The 23,521-nt window shown below is 38.3% G+C and overlaps 1 protein-coding gene across 1 annotated transcript in view; it reads left to right on the forward strand.

Moving 5' to 3' along the window:
* CDH7 (cadherin 7) overlaps window positions 1-23,521 on the forward strand; it is an 84,959-nt gene that overhangs the window by 2,122 nt on the left and 59,316 nt on the right. The window contains exon 2 of the mRNA XM_008630083.2: window positions 8,503-8,904. Within this exon, the coding sequence (XP_008628305.1) occupies window positions 8,695-8,904 (210 nt within the window). The 5' untranslated portion in view covers window positions 8,503-8,694. The remainder of the gene's footprint in view (window positions 1-8,502; window positions 8,905-23,521) is intronic.

Consider the following 23,521-nt stretch of genomic DNA (forward strand, 5'->3'; position numbering starts at 1 on the left):
TGGAAAGTGAGAGCACTGGGACTGTAGGCGCTTGTGCACCTTCTGAGAAATACGAGAACAATAGCATCACTCTTGACTCTTTGGAGAAGTCTCACAGACAAGCGGAGAAGTGGGGTGGGGGAAGGGAGGACCACAGACTTGTGCAAAATGCAGGCAGCCCAAAGTCCTGTCTCAGTCCTTTCTGCCAAGCCAAAGCGGCTGTCTTGCTTGGGCTCGAAGTCTTGCAGTGATGCTACAGTGGAAAAGATTAGAGACAAGGAAATTTCCTGAGTTATTTCCCAGAGCTTTCGTCCTTCTGTGTCAAGGATGTTCTAGAGTTTGCAAACATTGAAATTATGGGAGCTATTTCTTTGATTAGTATTCAGCTGGTAAGGCTAGCTCTGCAGTGCTTGGCTGATACTGACCCTTCCCCCTCTGCCCTGTCCCCCAATCCATCCACATATCCACGCACGGGCATGTCCTGCTTTCCTACAATAGGCTGTGTACACCAGTAGCAAGAGGTTTGTCATCTGGATCCTCAGGCTTCTAGTTGCTAATGGAGGAAAAAAATATCCCTTTTTGAGATACGATTTAGCCTTATACTGCTTTCAAAAGGTGAAGTAGTTCAGGTGAGCCAAGATTCTACAAACGATGTCTTCCCTGGGATTTAGGAAAGGATGGGAGATGGATACTAGTGATATGCTCTGATTCTGGGAACTGAAATGCTGATACTTTAATCTTTTCCCATTGCAAGGATAAAATCTTATGTTCTGATAGATAACTTGCTCAAGTCAAACCAGAGACTTTAAAGGGCAGAGTATACTTCATAGTCTCTCTAACAAGACATACTGACTTGCCATTTTTCAGCTGAAACATAGGTGATGGTGCAGCTTTGCAGAAAATAAATTGCTTTTCCAGGACAAATAAATAAATACATAGAAGACCCAAACTCTTGAGCATGCCAGTTTCTGAAACAGTCTCTTCTTGGCACTAATGCATGACTTTACTTTCCTACCTTTATTATATCTGCTAATTGTTTGTCTGCTCCATTATTTGAGTTTGCAGGGAATTGTTACTGGTGAAAGCTAGGTACTTACTCTGTTTCTGAGAAAGGTCGGTCTACGCAATCTCAGGTGCAGAGCTGTTCAGATGGGCAGTAGCATGAAAGTTGCATAACTAAATTAAGTTTGCTTACCATGCAGCTTCTGAAGGTACAACAGGTCAACAGATAAAGATCAGTTGTAAAGTGATGCTGATTTTCTTTCAGCAATATAATAACAGTTTTAACAATGCAGAGGTGAAGTGAGGATGTTTGGAAACCGTACGATTGTGCCTCATTAGAGCTAGTTCAGTGCAACGGGTGTGTTACCATCTTTGGAGGAAAAAAAGAACACAAAACCCACTTAACAAACACAAAAAACTATCCAGGGACCAAATGTGCTATCCTTTTTAAAGTCCTTGTACACAATTTTATAGCTTTTCAGCCTGCAACTACCAGGGGATCTAATCTAGACATCTAGACACACTTTTTTTTCAGGGTCATGAAGAAAGGCTAAGTAAGATTTAAAAACAATTGAAATAAAATCCACTGTAAGGGAAGGCCTAGCTCTGACAGCTTTTGATATTAAGTATGTGCAATATCTAGGGTTTGAGTACTTGATAAAGATTTAAAACTAACAGGAATATTAGGAAAATATCAAAGGTAATAATCTGAGCTACCACTGCATGTTAGAAATGCGTGTCAGTTAGTGTGAGTGAAAATACAAACTTCAGTAATATAGCCTATTTTCTTGCAAAAAGCCATTAAAGATTGCAGGTTTAATCAAGGAACATTTCACCCTTATAATGGGAGACTTTACTGTAATTAAAGGCTGATGTAGGTCATTAGAATTGTGTTAAAAGTCAGATGACAGCCTCACAACTCTCTTAAGTCTACTTTCATTGATTTAATAGCAAAGTACTATTGATTATTTGCTATTGATTTAATAGCAAAGTATTCTTATTTTTTCATGTAAAAGGGTAATTGTGCAGCATTTGTACAACTGCAGATTGACTGTGAATTTTCTGATGAGAAGAATGTATACAGCATCCATGTAGATTTTCGCCTATCCTTTTCACATATGACTGTGTGTGCATACACGTTGTGCCCACATTTTTCTGTGTTTCTTCAGCAGTCAGAGACTTGACTGAAGAAAATCATTACTAATGCAAGACCTTATATGGTTCTACTCCAACTTAAATTCCTACTTTGCTATAAACCTGGCTAAGCCTTTTCTCAAAGGGATTCAGCTCACAAATTGAGTCCGATATGTGATGAAAATCGAAAATATTTTAAACTTCAAATGGTTTACAGATGAATATACTGCTTGGGAGTCAGTCCTAGTGATGGGCTGTCTAGTAAGTTTTTGTGTGTGTTTTTAGTCTATTGGCTTCAGTGTCTGATGTGTTCAGCGGTTCTTCAATGGAGGCCTTTCTTGAGCCATTCCTTTTCCTTTAGTTTATCGCACACTTTTTTTTCATGTATGCTTTCATGCTACTTCTGGGTATTGTTTTCCTGTGGCAATGAAAATCATTAAATTCTAGCTGAGGAAGGGTGCATAAAATAGATGGTTACTTCGGTTCTTCCTGTCAAACCAGGCTTAACTCTAAGCAGTAATGCAGGAGTGCCTCCTCTGGGAATTCAGCAGTTCTGCAAGAAAGTCATCCCTAGGCATTATGTGACGTTCTTCAGCTGAAATGAGGCTGCAGAAATTGAGCTTGTGGAAATTTAAATATTTGCCTTGATTGGTCCCAGATCTACAAATACTGCTGGTGTTTCTTTTCAATAACTGATCAAATTAGCATAATCCTTCCCAGCAACTTAGATCTTTCAAATGCACCATGGCAAGGTGAAAAACCAATACAGCTCTTTCACATGGAGAAAATGATATTAGGAAAAAAAAAAAAAAATCTTTGTTCATTTTGCTTGGGGAACAAAACAAACCTACCAACAACCCAAAAAATTCAGCACTCTAGACATGTGCAATCTTATGAGCAACTGCAGAGCAGTGTAAAAGACCAAAAGCTGTTGCCTGGTTTTCTTTATGCATTTTTTAAGCCGTATAATTTATTGCAGTGTGCCTAATTTTTTTTGTCATCTCATCAGGTCCTTTCACCTGAGTCAGAGGGTATTTGAGCCAGTTTAGTGTAACAGTGCCATATGTTTGGAGCAGTGATAGTTTTTTGCTTGATAACCAGATGCAGACTGCAGGATGTGCACTACATTTACGGATCTCCCATGTGAATATTTAGGCCAGTTAGCGGCAGGAGGTTGTGGTCTGTAGTTGTAATGTCATCTGGCACAGGGAGTTAATAGGTTTCATCGTACTGCCTTGACTCATAGAGCTTCATTTCATCGCAGGGTCCCCACCTCACTTGCTCCAAGGCACACTCCTTTATTTTTTTCTCTCCATGAAAAGAGTGATAACCAGACATTGCAATTGACACCATAATTAGACATGTTATCTTCTCAAAACCTTTTTGTCTCAAGGATCACATTCCTGTGCCTGTGCCTGTGCCTGTGCCTGTGCCTGTGCCTGTGCCTGTGAAGGAGTCTCCTGTAATACTTAGGATGTATGACATAGAGGAGCTGCAGGCTTGTAGCCAAGGGGAATTTTCTTTGCCACTAAAGGTAACACCCTTTCCAATGGGCATTGTAAAATTGAATGTCAAAGCATAAATATTTCAGTGAGGGCAGTCCCGCTGTCAGGGGGCTCACCTGCTGGTTCTACTTTGTTTAAGGGATCATGGTTCAAGATCCAGTGGCAATAGTCACCCTTGGAATAATTTCAGTACCCTGTGTCTGAGTTTACTGAATGACTAAAGTAGAGAAAAAACAAAACAAGCATGGGATAACTGTGCATTGTTGGCCAAGCTAAAACAAGATTTACTAGCAGGTGGCGGCTGCTCAGAGTCAGTGAGGTCTATATTTGTGCAGTACTAGTGTTTGCAATACTATCAAAAATGGAAGCAGTTTGGTGAGAGGAGAATAATGGGGCAGGGGGGAAGATGAGGGAAGAAAAGACAATAAAATAGGAGTGGTAAACTCTTCAGATACAACTTCAGTGAGTGGCTGGCAGCGAGATTTCAAACTAAAGTAATGTAGTCCAGACTGGTGGAGTTTAGTAATGGAAAAGGGTTTGGGTTTCCACTTCTTCCTGAAGCATTTTACGCATTAGAAACACTTTAGGACAAAATATGCTGAAGGACAAAATTCTTTGTTGGGTTGAAGAGGTTGACAGGAAAATGATATGGTTCATAGATTAAGCTGGCACTGTGACACTGGTAGCAATGTGTGAGCAGAAGTCTGCAGGAATTTGCATTTTGGCTGCAAAGGTTAGGTGGTGCAAAGCTGATCTCAAGAGCTTTCAGCAAACTGCCCTACAGGGCTGGGGAAATCTCAGACATGGAGAAGGAGGGCTTCCAGGATGATATCTCTGAGACTGAAAACTTGTCCTTATCTACTGTTGCTCATTGTGACACACAAACAGCAAACACTAGACTTGATGTGTTGTTTTAGAAATTATGGAGTGAAGCAAAATATTCAGAGAGATTTTCAGTGGGTGTAAATTACCCTTAATTGCTTTCAGTGAGGGGGACTTTTAAGCTGAGGATCTTATTCACGATCTGAATGTTTTCAACAAATCAAGATTGCCCCTTGGAGACAGTGCATAATAGTGTCTTTTTGACACTGGCAGATTGTTTCAGCGAAGTAGAGTAGTAACATTTTTCAGATTAGCACTGTACACCAGAACACTGTGACTTAAATATAGTTTAATTTTTGTACAGCAGATGGGAGAAAATGTAAGGTTTATCATGTATATTGAATGAAGTGGTTATTATTTTTTTCAAATGTATATTCTTCAGTCTGAGATTTTATGTATCAGCCAGCTATTTAAGGACATAAGCATGCGAGTTTGGATATCTAGTGGATATTTTTTATGTTTCCTTTTTTTGGGTTTTGGGTTTGTTTTTTTTCTGATTCTTACAGCTGTTCACTTGGACAGCATGTTAATGCTCAGCTAAGACATGCTATGTGCACTGTCCAGATCACATAACACTCTCCAAATTACACACCGGTTCTTTTACTTTGTATTTTTCATATTTGTGATTGCCAGGACTACCCATAAAGCAAATAGGGAATACAAGCTTAGATGTGAAAGCTAGAGTTTAATGCTTTAAATAAACTAGTAGACAATTTTGTTTTTAAAGGCCTAAGTTACTTTTTATGTTGGCAAACTGTGAATGAGGAGATATGATTGTGTTTTGCCCCTTTTTGAGGAGGGGAGTAGCATTTTGGAGGTCAGAAACAAGATGTAAAGATTCACTTTTGTTCTAGGTAGTTAACGGTATCAATTACAAGTGTAAATAGTTCTCAGTTTTGTATACTCTGAATCTTGTTTGTGCAGAAAAGATAGCATTTTATAAAAGAGCATCTTTAAACAAAAAGTACAAAATGGTTGCAGGTCAGTTTTGCCATCACACTCAAGTCAGTAAACACAGATGACAGTGAAGACACTGGAATCAGAGCACTGAATACCCTCTGTTGCTGTCAGGGTTAGTTTTATCTACTGTTGCAAATGCAACCCTGAACACTCAAGTTATGCCTTAATGAGGAAAAAACCATCAACACTATCTCTTAGTTTTCAGTTTTATGAATGCTGTGACATTGCTTATGGACTTGACACTTACAGACTTCATAGAACAGGTGATGTTGAAGTGCTAGTTATGCTTGGACAAAATTAATAAAAAAATCTGTAAAAATGTATCTATCTATCTATCTATCTATCTATCTCAGTAAGAAAGGTAATGAAATGCAATTTAATAAAGAATTATTATCAAAACAAAAGTGATTTTTAAATACCAGAGACTTCTGCTTTTGGAGGTATCACATATAAAAGGCAGTATGCTGGAAGAACTATAAATAGAAACCTAAAAAAAGGGCCCTAAGAGGAATAGGAAGACTTATCCCAAAGAAGAGGAAAAAGGGAGGGAAGAGTGTTTCTGAGCAGAAAGTGCTGCCACACAGCTGAATAAAAATAATTGGAATTTTGGGTCTGTGTGGTGAAAGTATTTGAGAATGAGTAAACCACAACAACGTTTTTTTTTTCCAGGAGGTGTGAGTATTCTGCTTTTCATCAGATTGTGCTGTCTAGCATATGGACTGTTTTTCAGTTGGTATTTTGGGTGCATTTTTCAGTTCTGTGCTGTGGCGTGTGGCTGGGGACCATGGCACTCCATATGGTGGCTTTCATACTTTCCTGCAGGTGTAAAAGAAAGGATATAAGAGAACACTGTTCGAGATAAAGGTTAGAGCAATTCTAGGTTTGAAATGTCTGTTCAGAGCAAGAACAAGACATTTCAAACTGCTTAGTGAAAAGACTCTAACATATTGTAAATGTTTTACTGACATTTCTTAAGAAAATCCATTTTGTATTTTTATCTCCGTTAAATAACAATCTGCTGCCTCTTTGAAATAAACTGACAGTTTATCAATATCAGATGTCTTTAACATGATGTAACTTAGACACAGAGAGGGAAATCAAGGATGCATAAACAGCCTGTACTACAAACAACACTTACCGTAGTTGAACAGAGCAGTAGGAAGTCAACATATCACAGGGAAAGCACAGCTACTTCCTTAACACTCATTGGCAGCCCTGTCAGTAATTACTGTCATATGGTCATGATTCACTCAAAGGACCAGATCAAAACTGAGCTATGACTAGTTGGGCTTAATCATTTCAAGCTATCCTCTTCTAACGAGGATGACACCTGCTTGTTAATCCCGCTGTGAGAAGAATTTTGGTCCATGTTGTAGTGATATCATTTATAACTGTAGCATCATGTTTACAAAATTAGGGTCTTTGGGTAAGACTTGCGTATTCTCTTCATTTTGCCTGTAGGGAGACACTGGATTTTCCCATATGGAAGCTTTCAAATTGCTGCTGCTTAGCAAACATGCTCAGTGGGTTTGTGGTTTTATCCCACCAGCCTCTAAGCAAAGCCTTTCTGGTGCAGGGCAGTACCACAGAAGGGATTACTACAAAAAGGCTTTAAATACAGTCTGTAATCAGAAGAGCTTTTTATTTGTTTCATGTTTCTGCCCTCTAGGTACCTTTGGCAGCACAGTGCATAGGCATTCTGCTGCTGAAAGAGCCTGACATACTGAAAACAGATAGTGGATATCACATTTCACTCAGTTTTAGTAGTGATGGGTAGGAATATGATAATCAGTCCAGAGTGTTTAATATGTACGTGATTTAACGTCTAGCCTTTTTAGATTAATTAAATGTAGAAAGGATGAAATCTTCTTTCTACCATGGCTTCCTAAGTAGCAGCAGTTCACTCCAAATTAATGCCCTATTATCTATTTTAATTTCACCCTTATTTCCACTTCATGTTTGGCACTTCATAAATGCTCCTGTGCCTCAGTGCTCACTCAGACAAGGAGGATATCTATTTAAGAGACAGCTTTGCTTACCTGGTGATTCCCCCAAAAGGCAAAGCTATGTTCGGTTCTGACTGACAGAATTTATACTTTTAAAAACATTATACTAAGTATGCATTTTTACATGGGCAGAAAAGGCTCACAGTAGTAAAAGGCAGAAAAAGAGTCTTGTTCAAGTGTTGAAGTTTGTGTTTCTAAAAAAAATAATTTTTTTAGTTACTTCTATGAGTTATTAAATGATTAAATTTTGAAATAAAAACAGATACACAAAAAGATAAAATTTGTATGTGTTAGCGCTGAAAAATCATTTGTTATTAAATCAAGGTTTCATTGAAAACACAAAATGACATCATCTTCTGATCTTTCGGGGCATATTTCTGTATAAATATATAAAGTAGTCTAACATGTTTCTTATGGTGCCTGACATTTGCTTTAGGAATGTAGTGAAATTGAGTGGGGAGACTCAGGGCTTTTTACCAGGTCAGGTTCAGATCAGAACAAATCATAGCATCTGGTGTACTGTGACTAAGAATCAATCAAATTGTTCTGATTCATCTTATGCTCCTTCATTTTAGTTCTGAGTTATATGGGAGAGAGTTAAGCTAGGGTATGTCCCTGCCATTAATACAACTTTCTGCCTGTAGCTGGCTGGTAATTATATCATAATAATGGTAACTAAAGCAGACCATAACAGACAGAAGAGAAAAAATCAAACCAAATTACTGAAAATAACTACACTTACTCTGATTATTTTAAAGAGAAACAATTGTCTCATTTTTACTGGAAAAAATGGTGTATTAGGAGAACAGTCAGGAGAAAACTTTATTACTATAAATACAGTTGTATCAGCAGTAGTAATGCCATGCAAGGAGTTTGCTATAGACTCTCAGAGATTTATGTAAACTCATTGGTATTGATGAGGAGAAAATTAATAAATAAATAGTTTTGATGCATGATGTGAAAGCTGCAAAGAATTTGCCTTCTTTAAAAAAATTTAAAATTCTGACAACGATTCTTTTCTTTTTTCCGGATAGGTACCCATTACACCATTTCTTTGGTGAAGGCTATTCAGCAGTGCTGACGTCTTCCAATTGACCACTCTGCAAATTATTATCTCTGGACTCCCAGCTGACACCCTGCCGGAGGCTAGAGCTACTGAGACAACTGGAATTGTGCCTGCTTTGGTCAAGGTTTTTTATTTCACGGAGGAAAAAAACCCAGAAAAGATGAAGTTGGGCAAAGTTGAGTTTTGCCATTTTCTTCAGATACTAGCTCTTTTCCTGTGTCTTTCTGGGATGAATCAAGCAGAGCTCACAAGGTCCAGGTCAAAGCCCTATTTTCAATCAGGGAGGACGAGAACCAAACGCAGCTGGGTGTGGAATCAATTCTTTGTGCTGGAAGAATACATGGGTACAGACCCACTCTACGTAGGAAAGGTAGGGGATTTAAATAAACTTTGGAGGGTGCAGATGCTTGCTTTTTCATCTGTTCATGTGGTGCAACCTAAAAACTGTAATTCGGTCAGCCTAGTTGACTTAAGTGAACAAAGTTGCATAGTTTGAAAAGGAAATAATCTTTAATACTTCAGATCAGCAACACATTTCTTGTAAGAATGCAAGGTTCCTGTTGTAATTTTCTTTAAGAGCTCTACATATTAGCACTGCTTGTTTAATGCAGTACAGTAAAAGTGTTTTGCCACCATTGATAGAAAGGAAATATTTATTACTTACACTAGATTTTAAAATAGGGGAACATAATGATGAATATATTTTTTTAAGAGTTAACAGCTAGTCCCAGAAAAAAAGAAGTCTTGTATTACATTGTTTGCTCCCTAAAACTCAGCACTACTGAAAGCAAGAGAGAAAGAATCAGGCATCTGTGGGTGTGATGAATGGAAAGGAGGGCATGTCTGCATTACTGCTTTTCTTTGACATTGCCTGGCTGGCAGATTGGCACCTGGGGGCCTCGCTGTCCTCCATGCACAGCACAGCCTTGTGGCTTTACCTCGCCTGCGATGGGCACAGGTCCAGTACAGAGCCAGCCCTTTTACATCAGGGCATCCCAAATGGTTCGTTCTGCGTGCCCGTCACTGCACATGGAGCACGCTGAGCACAGCTGTGAATCCGGGACTTAGCTCATTTACTGCCTTGTGCTAGTGGGTAATACGCTGCCTTCAGCAATTATGAAGGGAAAAAAAAGCCCACAAAACAAAACCCCCTCTTGTGTTTCTCTGTAACATTTATGTGTAATCATCTTATTGAAAGGAAAACCCATTTTCTCAGTAATATCAGAATCAATAAATAGAGTTTCTCATTAAAATACAGCAAATGCATAGAAAACAAGGGAGTGACAGCTTTTAGCACAACAGCATGCTTACAGAAAAAGAGATGAAGTAATCTGAAATCCACTGCTTCAGATATACCAGTGCAATGAATTTCAGCTTACTTAATTTATCCTACTGAGGCAAAACCTTGATGTTTGTGTTAATACAGTTAAGCACTTAGAATTTAATCATGCCAACTGAATAATCAAGTTAAATAGGGAGCTGCTTTCATGATTGCAGCTATGGTTGTGTTTAGGTGCTTTTCTGAATTGGGACTGGTACTTTGCATAATTGAACCCTTAAGAAAGGTGTGCTAGAATCAGAAATGTCATCTTCTATCACAGTGGTCTTGAAAGTTTTGGTGAAGTTTGATGTTATGTAGCAGTATCCATTCTGATGCCATGCAGCAGTTGGTTGTCTGTGTGAGTTTGTCTTTTAGGCAAATTTGTTCCCAGGCTGGAGTTTCTCTTGTGCCTCTGGAAATGGCATTTTTGGCATTCTTTCCTAATAAAAAAAGAAGTGTGGCTTGCGAATTTGAATTTCTCTCCTGGAAAAGAACCGTCTTGAAATACTCGAGTGAAGACTAGTTTTGATTCATAGTAATTCTCATATTCAGCCGATTGCTATATTATGGCCAAAAATACTGTGGTAGCGGTATAGTACATGATATTTGCATGTATGTGGTTATTTTTAGCTTCACAGTCTGCTCTTTCCTGTCCTTTACAGGAGTCCTAGCATTTACAAGCAGATATCTTCCAAAACACAACCTTTTCTTTTTCTGAAACAGTCTGTGCCCATCCTGCTTTTGTATCAGCAGTATGAATTGTTGGCTCAGGAATTTGTACCAGCAATCCATTTTGTAGGAAAAGCAGATAAAATTTTTCATGTACAAAAGGAAGGCCATCTTCCTGGAAACAGAGTCCTTGCTGAGCATGTTGTAAGATACGACGTGCCCAGCTCCTAACCTTCTCACTGCAGAGGCTGTTCACTGTGTGGCTCCTGAGGTGCAATCATGACCAAAGCTGCATTCCCACGCAGCGGAGCAAAAAGGTGAAGAAGTGATTTTCTTTCTGTGTCTTAACATATTATGTGCAGCACCACTCTGAAGTGAGCAGCAGTCACCTTCCTTCCCCTCTTCTTCCCTTAGAAACATTGTGGTTCTTGTTTCAAATCCTTTGCAGGCAGGTAGGGACAGAGAAGACCAAGATTTGGAAAGGAAGGTTGGGTTTTTTTCCCTCTTTTCTTCTTTTTTTTTTTTTCCCCCTTGGTGAGGAAGCTACAGCAAGCAAAAAGCTGGCATAATTCATTTTTCTCATCAAATGAAGTGAAAGTACCAACCAGACTGTGCCGAGTGCTCTGCTTCTGGGGAGGCCAGTCCTGCATTGCCTTGCATTCAGGATGATTTGCAGGGTGCCAATCTAACTGCACATCCAGGAAGGAGGGACCTTCCTCCAGCTTTTAAGGGCTGTGAGATAAAAAGGCTTCAGAAACACTCAAGCAAATGGAGCTGCAATGGGGAATACTGTCTCCCCGCCACTATTCAATTTTACTAAGCCCTGGGCAATTCTGGTTGTAAGGCAGCATTTGGGGGTTGTTAGGGTTACATGGCAAATCATTCAAGAGTCGTGAAATACCAATGTTAATTTCATGTTCAGCACTAGCTCTGTCCTCCTGGGTGTCTGCATTCTGACACTTTAATTGCATGATCATGCAGGGTAAAATTCTATTCCTTGTAAATAATGTAGCAGGATTCCTATTCACCTGAGTAAAACAAGTATTTTCCTTAATTTTTCAGTGTTTCCGTGTTTGTTTAATGAGGCTTCAGATCTATACCTGAGGTATACTGCAGCCTTCCTTCTGGATGTCCTTTTCTTGTTTTCCTAAATGCATGTGTATTTTTTTTTTTAAGGCAGCAGGGCCTGTTTCTCATGTGACTCTAGAGAAACCTCTGGAGCAGTTCCATTAGTTTTACTCTAATATGAGTCAGAGGTGACAGAAGTTTGGTGCCTTTTTTTATTCTCGTTTTTTTTTTTTTTTAATGTAGGTTTTTCCTCTTTGTGGTATGAATTTTAATCATCTTGGATGTAATTCTGAGCACCTCTTGGGAAGTGCTTAACATGTAATCAGATTGTGGACTGAACCATATACGATTCTCTTCTGTCCGTCAGCACAGCATGTGTTATGTTCACTTGGAGGGCTGAAGCATTTAACTGTTTAACCCATGAAACTGTTTGGATAGACACTGTTCTCTTCCAGACATGCCATGCAGGAGATGAGGCAGCTAACTGTGATGCTAACTGAGCTAGAAGCATAGTTGGCTTCTGTTTTCTGGAAAATGTTTACTATTGCTTGGTAATATGTTTCTGTGAAATGCCTTACTCTGTATTTTCCATATAAATGATGTTAATGGAATCTATTTGGGTGGAAAAAATAATAGTCTAGAGCAATTTTAAATTATTCAAAATGTAAACACCTAAAATTAGGAAAAAGTATATGCTATTATGTTGAGTATTTGAAAAGCTGTATATGGTCTTGTAATTGAAGTTTCCATGGGTACACATTGGCAAAGGAGAATGCAGTTGAAGTAGAACTTGAACATTTTGTTGATACTTTTTTTGTTTTGTCACATAACTATCTGACATGCAGGATTTGGGTTTTTTTTGGTGTGGTGGTTTGTTTTTTTTTTTTTTTAATGTCTTTTAATGTCTTCTGCTGCAAGAGTGTCAGTCACATCAAAAGCATTATAATGACACAAAATCTCTGCCAGTAATACTTTCATTTTTCTTATTTAAAAGTTTAAAAAAACAAACAAACAAACAAAAGAAAACACAAATAAACCTGAAGAAGTGAAGTCTGTGAACTCCATGTAAGATGCTGATTGATGGCTAGCTTCAATGTTTTCTTTTGAATCCAAACCAACTCTCCTTTTCCAATGGCTCTAAATTTAAGTATATTTACAGGACAATTTCAACCTTTTTGCTGAGTTGAACTCTTCTTTTCCCTTGAGATCTCACTAACATGTGAAGGACTGAAAATAAAAGACAGGGACTTATGACTGAGCACGAACCCAAGAAGGTCATATGTAACTTTGAAAGGCTCACTGGTAATTCTCAAAATAACACTTGGAACTCGTAAGATACTCTGAGTGTTGTTTTTATTTATAATGTAAGAACAAGTGTAAGTCCTAACCTGCATTTTAAAATCAAGAAAAAAGGTTAAATAAGTGAACTAAGAGCAAATATTTTCCTAGAGCTCAGATTCATTGCCTTCCAATACAATTTTACCTGCCTTTTTATTTTTCTTCTGACTGTTTTAGGTGAATTAACCTGTTGTATTCAATTTTCAAATGTGGACGAAAGTGCATAAGTGCTAATATTTGCATTATTATTTTCTGGAGTAGTGCAGAATGAGGGAAGCATGAAAAAAATGCAGCAAACAAGCTGCTTTTCCCATAAAATTAGGTCATTTAAGAGAATTTGCTGGTTTTACAAGTTTTAAGAGAACTTACAGGCAGGGTGAGGAAAGGGTTTTTACAGCAGCCAGATAACAAGTTTATGTTATTATTAGCATAGAGAGTGGGTAGTTTTTTTCCAGTCTCCTCATTTTGGAGGGAAGGAGGCAGGATAGGGGAGGATACTGGGGTTTTGAGTTAATGCTTTGTTTTTCAAAGGTGTTGGTGAATGTTTCCATAAGGTGACAGAATTATTCACATACCGTATTTATCTGTGATGTGACCTTGTGTCAAGCCATACAGATCCAGTCAGCACTGGGGCTCTTTTCATAGAATCACAGCCTGACAATTTCAGATGTGGCTGATGAATTTTGACTGACTTGGATAATGAGTGTCTTTGCTAAAATACTTTAAGGCAGTGAGTACTCTGGAAGTGCTGGCCACTCAGTCAAATTCAGACAGAGCTGTGGGAATATTACTGGCATTTTGGGAAATGGAGAGGAGATGGGGTGATATTACAAAGGCTAAATACAGGTAAAAAGGACTGGGCTGCCTCACTTGCACATAGTGAAGAAGGAGGTGAGTCAGGTGCAATTCCCTGCAGGGATCTGATCCTCCTGCTGCTTCTAGAGGCACCCACAGGGACTAGGGCTCTCTGCTCAGCTTCCGTATGGGTTTTTTTCCCTCCAAGCATCCTGTGCAAGGTAAATGTTCATGTCTGCTCTGCAGGTAAGCTCCTGCCTGAGAGTACCCACAGCTCTGCAGATTTTTCTTCATTTTCTACCACAAGTAGTTTTGGAAAAAAACATTCAAACAAACCAAACTCAGACCAACTATTTTTCATCTGTCTTTGTGGCCTCTATGTGGAAAACAAAGATGGCATAATAACTCAGAAAGAAACTTCCCCTCTGTTACATCTTCCCCTCTGTTACATCTTTTTCTCCTTTTCTATTTGTGTTATCTTTACTTTTATCATAATCTTTGAAGCACTGTTGTTTTATATACTCCCAGCAGGCCATTTATAAAAAGGAAAAAGCAAATCTGCTGTATTTCTGATATTTATCCATCTCAGGAACTCTTTGCTTTTCTGTGCTATGAAAATTGATAACAGTTGACCTTTTAAGTAAAATGGGACATGCCATTCCTGTCAAGTATTTTCCTACCACAAATGCTGCAAATGAAACAAATGAACAGACAAAATAGTTGAGTCCTGCTTCCTTGCTTTATGTATTGAATAGGTCTTGGGGAAACGATGCTTCAGTTGTACTGCACAGGTATTGACTTTACCATCTCAACTTGTTCTATCCAGTCCCAGTATCATACATTTTTCTTCACTGGATAGTCACTGTGGGCTTTGTGTTATTCCATGCTATACTTTACGTGGATTACCCTGAATAACTGAGATCTGACTGACATTCCAAATGTTTCCTCCTTAGTGTTCGGGACGAAAGTGTCTCTGGGGAGAAGGGTGAGATTGAGACACACAGGAAGAATTATCCTAAAGAATAACCTAAAATCTACTGCCTTTTCCTGGTTGATTTCATCAGCCTGCACAGATATAGTGTAATTTCCTCTTTCTCTCTTTACAGGAAGTCTTCTTCTCTCATAGCTGAATGGATACAGGAGAAGGTTTTATGCCAGGGATTTAAAGTGATGACAATTTCACATGCCCAAGCACTAAAAGACAATTTGTATGTAATTTCATTATTAGAAGTGATAATAGAGTTGAGAGACTTATGGTTGGATACTGAATCAGAACATGTAGCTTTTTGATCTCTCAGTATAATATAGAACATTGATCCTTAACATGTGCCATTACAGAAGAGGAAGGTTAGTGAAGGTGATGACAATATCAGTAAATTAAGCAGCCCTCATATTCAATGGCACAGCCATGCTATTTATGTAATCCTGTAATACCAGTTCTGTATTTCATGAGACTGAGTCTCTACCTGCAGTGCTCTGCTCTGAATGTCTTTTGGGCATTGTTTAAAACTAAATTGTATGAGTCTCTGAAAAAATAGAAAAGCAAGAGTAAAAGTTGATTTTGCAATATATGTAGATGAGAGGCTCCTGTATGCTTGGCTGGTTATCAGAAAATGCCTTATTTTCAGGAGAACATGAGAATTAAAGTTCTGATGTCAGTCAAGCTGATGCTGCTTCCAACTGACATTTTTTGTGATGTTCTGACATTCCTTCTCCTTTTCATCTTCTGAGGTTGTTCTTGGTCCCTTAGTTCTTGTTTGGCTGTCATCCAGCATCCAGTTTTATGTCCATCCTCTTATCTCACAATTCTGTGTTAATGGCATTGGAAATACAGCATTGTAAAACTTTGGCTATCAGGAACTTTGAGTATTTGCATTATTCTAAGACTAAGGAGGTCCATTCATGAATTATTGGGCTAGCCAAAATGCAAGCAAATACAACCCCTGCTCTGAGGCAGTGGTCTTATTAGGCAAGAAGCAATAGCAGACTAAGAGGCAATGACAGAATTCAGAGGAATATAGTGTTAGTCAACATCTGAAAATAGTTTGAGAACAGTGGGTCACTAGTGTTGTTTGCTATGAAGATAGAATATTATTTTTTCTGAAAATGAGAATCATGCAACATTTTAAAACATTATGAACATACAATAGAAAGTTCTTTCCTGCCTTCCCAGCATTTATGGATGACTGGCTGGTTGAAACTAAGTGCAGACCTATTTAATATCCATGTTAGTACAAGGCTACGTCTTCTTTCAGACCTGTAAAGATAAAGGATGTTTTCCAGTTGCTTTCAAAATATCAAACTGCATATGCTTTATGGTTTTACATCTTGTAGCCTGCTGTCACACTACCTTTTTCATGTTGCCTTTTTTTTCTTATACATCTTCTGTTAGCCATAAGTGTCTGTCTACAGACTCATTGGGCATTCATTTCATGTATTAAGTATTTTCCATGTGTCACAGTCTAAAAGTGCTGCCAGGACTGTTGCTGCCTTGTCGTAATTATTCTGCTGAATTTCTTCTTTGCTCTACATTTGTTTTTAAATATTATACTGGATTTCTGAAATTCCTTTGTCCTTTTCTTTTTTTCAGTAATCACTTAATAAAATAGCACCCCTGTACATACGTCAGTGTTTCAGTGCTAACTTCAACCAGTTAAAGAGAGGACATGGGAAAACATATTTAAAGATCATGAAAAAAATCAGAGAATTGTTCCTTTGTGTGCAAAAGCTGGCTTTTACATAAATATACTGGTGATAAGTACTGGAAAATCTCTTCAGTATAATCTTTTTCTCTCAGCATTATGCATTTCCTTGGAGGAGATAGCTGAGCTAAGTGCTAATGATGGAACTGCTGAGAGAAGAAAGATGTTAATACATTAGGTTGCTCTGTTCTTTTAGGAAAACTATTAGCTACCTTATGCTACCAGCATTTTCTCTGCCACTTTTCCACTGGAAGAGACACTTACTGTCATGTAAATTAGAGACAAGTAACTCTTAGAAAAGGCTGTGGAGTGTGTGCTCTAGGAGAACTCTAATTCTGTCCCAGCTGTCCAAACCATGGTCATGGTACGAGTACCAGCCTATACCAAGAGCAGAAGTTTGAGGATGTCCTAATGCTTAATCTTTCATCATTTCAAGGTTATAAGAAGGAGGATTAGCCAGTTAAAAATATATAAATAAAATATAAATAAATAAATAGATTTATATTTATTAATATAAATAAATGTTGTGAACACCAAACCATACATCTCTTGAACTCAGTGTATAAACAGGAGCCCCTCTAACCTTCCCTGGCAAGTGTAAAGCTAAGCCAGTGAGGAAGCTCATTGACAATAGACACTGATCACCAAAATCAATAAATAGGTTCATAAAATTGAGGAATATATTTAGGATTATTTCTTGCAGATGTTCTTGAAAAAAACTACTACCATTAACAGTTCTGTCAATATACAAATATTTGCTGATGTTACAGCCCTGTGCTCTTGCAAAAGTAATATTTTTGTTTATGTAGGTGTAAGGCACATAGTATGGTAGTAGCACTCTACAAGTCATAAATGTAGCAAAGAATAAGCGTTGTTTTTTCTTCAGATAAATAGGAATACTGAGACAAACGTAGCTCTTCTGCATACAGTAGTTCACGTGCAATTACTCATGTACCAGCAAACAAAAAATATGCCTTACTGACTTAGTCTCAAGCTGTCTTTTTCAGAATTCTCCCCTGGGAGAAGAAGATAATTCTAAACATTCAAGAAGAAGGCAAAAAGTTTTTTAGTATGTTTTGATAATTAAGTTACACTGTTCATAGAATAACTGAAGATTTAGTCCAGAATCTTCAGATCAGTTTTATTGACCCTAGGAGACCACTTGGGAATATTAATGTTGCAATACAATTGTCTGGTCATTTCAAAATTGAATTTTTAACTGATACTTTATTCTGTAGATTAGTAAAAGAGGAATAGTGAGGTCTGATTTGCAACAGATATCAACATGTTCCACATTTTGACGGTGAAGAAACAGTGCCTTCCTTTCATATAGTCCTTTAATATTCCTAAAGCACCGAAGGGCTGCATTGTGGCTTATCATGTGGATGAAAGGGTGTATACTAAGAACAGCTAAGGACTGTCTGACATAATATTCTACCTACATCACAGGAAATTCTTAGGCCGCCTCTGAATAGAAAGAAAGAAATTTAAGGTCATTTTCCAGGTGATATAAGGAGATTTTGCTGCATGAATTCCACAAAATGTTGCCAGAGTCATACTGTTTCATTTAGTTTTCCTGTTTCTGTAAATCATAAGAAATTACCTCAAGGATTAGAAAGACATGCAATTCTGTTGCTGTGGAGTATGTGTGAGAAGAATTGAACGCAAAAAAATTATTTTTCATTTGAAATGCTTCCAAAATATGGAAAATCTGGTACTTGGATGGTACATGTGTAAGGATGATAAGCTGCTTAAACACTTCATACTGAGGTACCAAATTGTAACCCTGCTGACGAGGCAATCAGGCAATTGATTTTCCTTACAAGGTAGGCAGGTGCTGTATTAGGCAAAGTTTAGCTTGTTATCCTGTAATAATGAAAAGTTTTCAGACACAGCTGGGAAAAGCAGATGGTCATTTCTTAAGTTTCCATAATCATGGTATAAACGTAATGCCATAAATTAGCAAAATACTTAACTTGTCTTTCTTACACAATTTATACACACTCTATGGGCAGAGTAGGCATTTGGAAAAGTACTTGGCATATTTTTATGTTTCTTTTTTAACTGGCAGGGCTATAGTGCTACATAGTCTATATATTAAAAACTGTTTAAATAATTCCACTTGCTCCTGGATGTTTGTAATCTTTATGCATATGTAGACTGTTATCCTTCTCACCCATCTTTCACCCTTTACCACTTTACTGTTGCTTAGCCAAGCAATACTTTTAAAAGGTTTTCCTTTTGAGTCAGCACTGTAGTCCTGTCTTCATCCATACTGCTCTTTTATTCATCCTCTCCTTTTTTTGAATATCTTCTTGACAGTGAAAAGCTGTGAACAAAAGCACTCTATTGTAGCTTCATCTAAACAGGAAATAAGCCAAGTGAAACTGTTACTTCCTTTCTCATTTTAAGATTCAAATTCCACTATTCATGTTTGTTTCTTTCTTTGCAAGTTCATGTCCACCACCATGCTGAGGATCTTAAAGCATTATTGCTTTTCTGGTTTTTTTCTTTATGCTGAATCAAGTGCACTTCTGAGTGCATATCAGTTCCAAATCAAAGGAAATATTAGTTGTTTGAAATGTTGTTTCCATTTATTTGACTGACCAACCAAGTGAAGCCATGTAAAACAAGGTTTTATGGAGCAAACATGCAGGAATTAGAATGATAGCAGTGATGAAGCATATACGCAAATCTGTATATAAGTCTAGGAAATAATGGAGGGACCTCACATTGAGGAATAATTCCTGCTTGTACTGACACATTTTTTTAAGTCAGATTTATCATAAGATTCAAAGAAAATGTGAAAATTCTAGTCTTAATGGTTTTAGTTCAGGAAAATAGAGATTGAAAAAGTTAAAGGGAAGAAAAAGTATCCCAAAGAGTAAGTGTGAGAAGGGGAGGAACATGATAAAGCATTTTGCTTTGTTTTACTCACTCTGGAGCCTGATGTAAAACTGAAAGCAACATACCAAAGCAAACAATGAGAAAATAAATTTAGACTAAGGTATAACAATCTAATCACAGAATGGGTCAGGTTAGAAGGGACCACAGTGGGTTGTCTGGTCCAACCTCCCTGTTCAAGCAGAGTCATCCCAGAGCATTTGGCATAGGATTGTGTCCAGACAGCTCTTGAATATTTTCAGTGAGGGAGACTCCACAACTTCTCTGGGTAGCCTGTTCCAGTATGTGGTCACCTGCACAATAAAAACATTCTTCCTTGTGTTCAGGTGTAACTTCCTGTACATCAGTCTCTGCCTGTTGCCTCTTGTCATATTGCTTGGCACCACTTTGAAGAGTCTGGCTCCATCTTCTTGGCAACCTCCCTTCAGACACTTATAGGCAAAGGTGAGGTCCCCTTTTAGTCATCTCTTCTCGAGGCTGAATAGACTCAGCTCCCTCAGGCTGTCGTTGTAAGAGAGATGCTCTAGTTCCCTAGTCATCTTTGTTGTCTTCTCTTTGACCTGTTCCAGGAGCTCCATGGAGCTCCAGGATCTCTCTCTTGTACTGAGGAGTCCAGAACTGGACAGAGCACTCCAGATGTGGCCTCACCTGGGCTGAGTATATGGGCAGGATCACCTCCCTTGACCTGCTGGCAAAGCTATTCCTAATGCAGGCCAGGATACCACTGGCCTTCTTGGCCACAAGAACACACTGGCCCATGCACAGCTTGTTTTCTCCAGGACCTCCAGGTCCTTCTCCAAAGAGCTGCTTTCCAGAAGGTCACATCTGGTCTGTCCTGGTCCATGGGGTTATTCTTCCTCAGGGGCAGAACCCTGCAATTGCCTTTGTTGAATTTCAGACAGTTCCTCTCTATCCATCTCTTCAACCTTTTGAGGTCCCTCAGAAGGGGTGGCCAGCCTTCTGGGATATTGGCCACTCCTCCCAGCTTTGTGTCATCAGGGAACTTGCTGAGGAGGCATCTGCCTTTTCATCCAAGTCATTGATGAATAAGTTAAATACTGGATGCAGTTTTGAACCTTGGGAAACACCACTAGTAATAAGCCTCCAACTACACCCTGTGCCACTGATTACAACCGTCTGGTTCAGCCAGGTCTCAATCCACCTCACTGTCCACTCATTCAACCCACACTTCCTGAATTTGCCTATGAAGATGTTGTGAGAGACAGTGTTGAAAGCCTTGCTGAAGTCAAAGTTGATACTATCTGCTGCTGTCATCCATCCTGATAGCTGTTTTATCGCAGAAGGCAATCAGGTTGGTCCAATGTGATTTACCATTAATGAATCCATGCTTACTACTCCTGATCACCTTCTCATCATCCACATGGTTAGAAATGATCTTTTTAATGAGGCCAGGGATTGAGGCGAGGCTCAATGTATGGGTCTTGATTCCCCACACTCTTTGCTAAAGAAGCTATATGCGTCTATATGGGTCACACATTGGTTTATGTCGCATCAATCCACCGCACAGGTTCTGGAAAGAAGGCCTGACTAGCACAGATGGAAAAGGAGGGCAGGTAACCACAGATCCAGTAACATCCAGGTTTGAGAAATATGCAGGGGAGTAGGTCTGTTAACTAGCAGATGCATTTGAAAGAGACAAAAAGGTAGGTAAAGTTCATTTTTAATCAAAAGAGGAAAATGCCATGTGCAGCAAGGTGATTTGTGACACAAGACATCAAAAGCAAATACCATCAAGACAAAAACTAGTAGAACTAGGTTTTATGCTTCTTCAATGAGAGTAAAGAAGCAATGAATAGAAAATGAAAGATGTAAATATTTCTTATAAAACATTACTGGATAGGGCTAGAGAATTTGGAATTTGTTCAATAAGCCTAAAACTTGAGCAACAGAGTGCCAAACAACACAGGACAAGAGAGAATAGTGTTCCATACAGAGGTTCCAAGAATTACTGGGTCAAGAAAAAGTGTGGATAAGTAAAAACACAACATGAAGATCTGGAGGAGTCCAAGCAAGTCCGAGGTCTCAGCAGATGGATGGAAGGATTCAAATATGTGTAACTGTCAGGGGAGTAACTGGACTGTGTCCAGACTGTTTCCAAATTAAGAGCCAAAAATCGAAATGATGAGTTCTCTGGTCTACCACTAAAGAAGGTAGCTTGCACCTTACAAAGCAAATTTTTCTTGGGAGTTAAAGGGATGAAATAATAACACCCATGGTTTTCAGAACTTTAGTAGACACCTTTCTTTCTAGACTGGTATTTTGACATTGATCATTTCATGTAACTATATTTCCTCCCATCTGTTTCTAGGCTGCGTGAGAATTTTTTCATGCAGACTAATTTCAATGTCCTGTCAAAATTAGATGCTGTTCCATACTATATAAGTCACAGTATCACATTCAACAATTACCATTAATCTATTATTTTAGTAAGCAGAGATGGGTAGACGATGATGGTCCATTCTTCTAGTCTGATGACAAAATCATCTTTCTGGATTTTTTTTTTTTTTGGCAATTTTACTTCTAGTAGCACAAAGTGAAGTCAATGGCTGCTTTTCGTGTGGGATGATACAGACTGAGGGCCCAGGTGCCTTGTCAGGCTTCCAAAATACCTGCCAGGCAGAAAATGAGACTGTGAGGAAGATGGAAAAATTAAGATATCCACCTTGATGACAGATCCTTCTGATTTAAAGATATAAGGGTCTGTATCTGTATACTATATTAGAAATGGAAGATTTTTACCTTTGCTTGTGAAATTATGTTATCATCTGTGTTTTAGATAGTGAGCCACCTTCCAGTTCTGATCATTTAATGCATGCTTTATTCTATACTTAAAATGCAAATATCATTTTGGAACACAGTTTGGGACTGTAGCAGGATGTGCTAACAATTTGTGTCTCAGATTAAATTTTTGGAAAATTACTTTGTAAAATAATTAGCAAGCTAAAGGGGAGACACGCTGCAGATTCACCATCAAGGTTAGAAGAGCTACGTTTATTGCAGTGAACAAAATGATATTCAATATCTCAAATTTTCCTGGAGTCAAACATTCCTGTACCTGCAAATAACCTTTACCGATAAGACAATTTCAACAGAAATTAATAGGAGTGCCATTGTAGAGAATCATGGAGTGAAACCAGATTTTTTTTTTGCTTCCAAAGTAACTTGTATCTGGTGAAAATATGGATGCAACTGAGGATGAATGCTATATTCAGAGTATTCTCAAAATCAAAGTGCATCTTTGGTTTCGCTGGTGGCAAGAGAAGTAGTGCAAGAACATAAGGTAGATTTTCTTAAACATCAAGGCACTATTTAATAATGTTTGGCAGAGGATAAAATTACTTTATAAATGATGTCTTGCAAGGCAAGTTAAGAGTTTTTATGTATATATTCCTGAAGTTGTGTGTCTCAGTAATCAAAAGACCTTCCCTTTTGTTGAGCCCTGTAAGTTTGGGCTCAACAAAAGCATTTAATACTGTTAAATTTTTTATCTCGATATTTAAATACCTTCAGGATGGAGTGTCAGAAGAAGCAGCAGGTTGTCACATGGGAAAGGCCTCTCAGGACCCTGAGTCTTCACATTGGCTTAGAAACTCTGGGCATCTTCATTAAAAACAATATGATGTTTTAATAGGTGTCTGATTGTTTACAGACTAGCAGAAAATTTGCTCTTAAAAATGACTGTATAAAATTATACTGTGTTGCTCAGTAGATGAATTCTATGCGTGAGTCACACCTGCCTGTACCAGTGATAATTTTTTCCCCCATATTATTGCCATTAGTCCTGCTGAGCTAACACAGCTCAGTTGTGAGACAGCAAACTGAGTGTCACCCACAGATTTGTTTGTTATGTTCCACTGACTTATACCTGCAAAACCCCATTGTAAGCTATGGGACCCTGCATTTTTAAAATGAGAACAGAATCTGAAGATATCAGGGGTTTTACTTGCTTGTGTAACCAGAGGCATAAGACTCAACCAGGGTTACACTGTGAACAGCTTACATATGACTTGTCCACTGAGTCTGAAGTACAAGTCAAAGAAAAAAGCATTGCTGGTTTTATGCTACCACTTTTCATTGTGATGCATACTAATAGAAAGTCTATTTACTGTCCTAATGCATATTTTTATGATTAAATTGGCTTACTTGGTTAATTAATTTTCTTCTTTACC

The sequence above is a fragment of the Corvus brachyrhynchos genome, unplaced genomic scaffold (genome assembly GCF_000691975.1).
Source record: "Corvus brachyrhynchos isolate BGI_N302 unplaced genomic scaffold, ASM69197v1 scaffold331, whole genome shotgun sequence".
Taxonomy (NCBI): Eukaryota; Metazoa; Chordata; class Aves; order Passeriformes; family Corvidae; genus Corvus; species Corvus brachyrhynchos.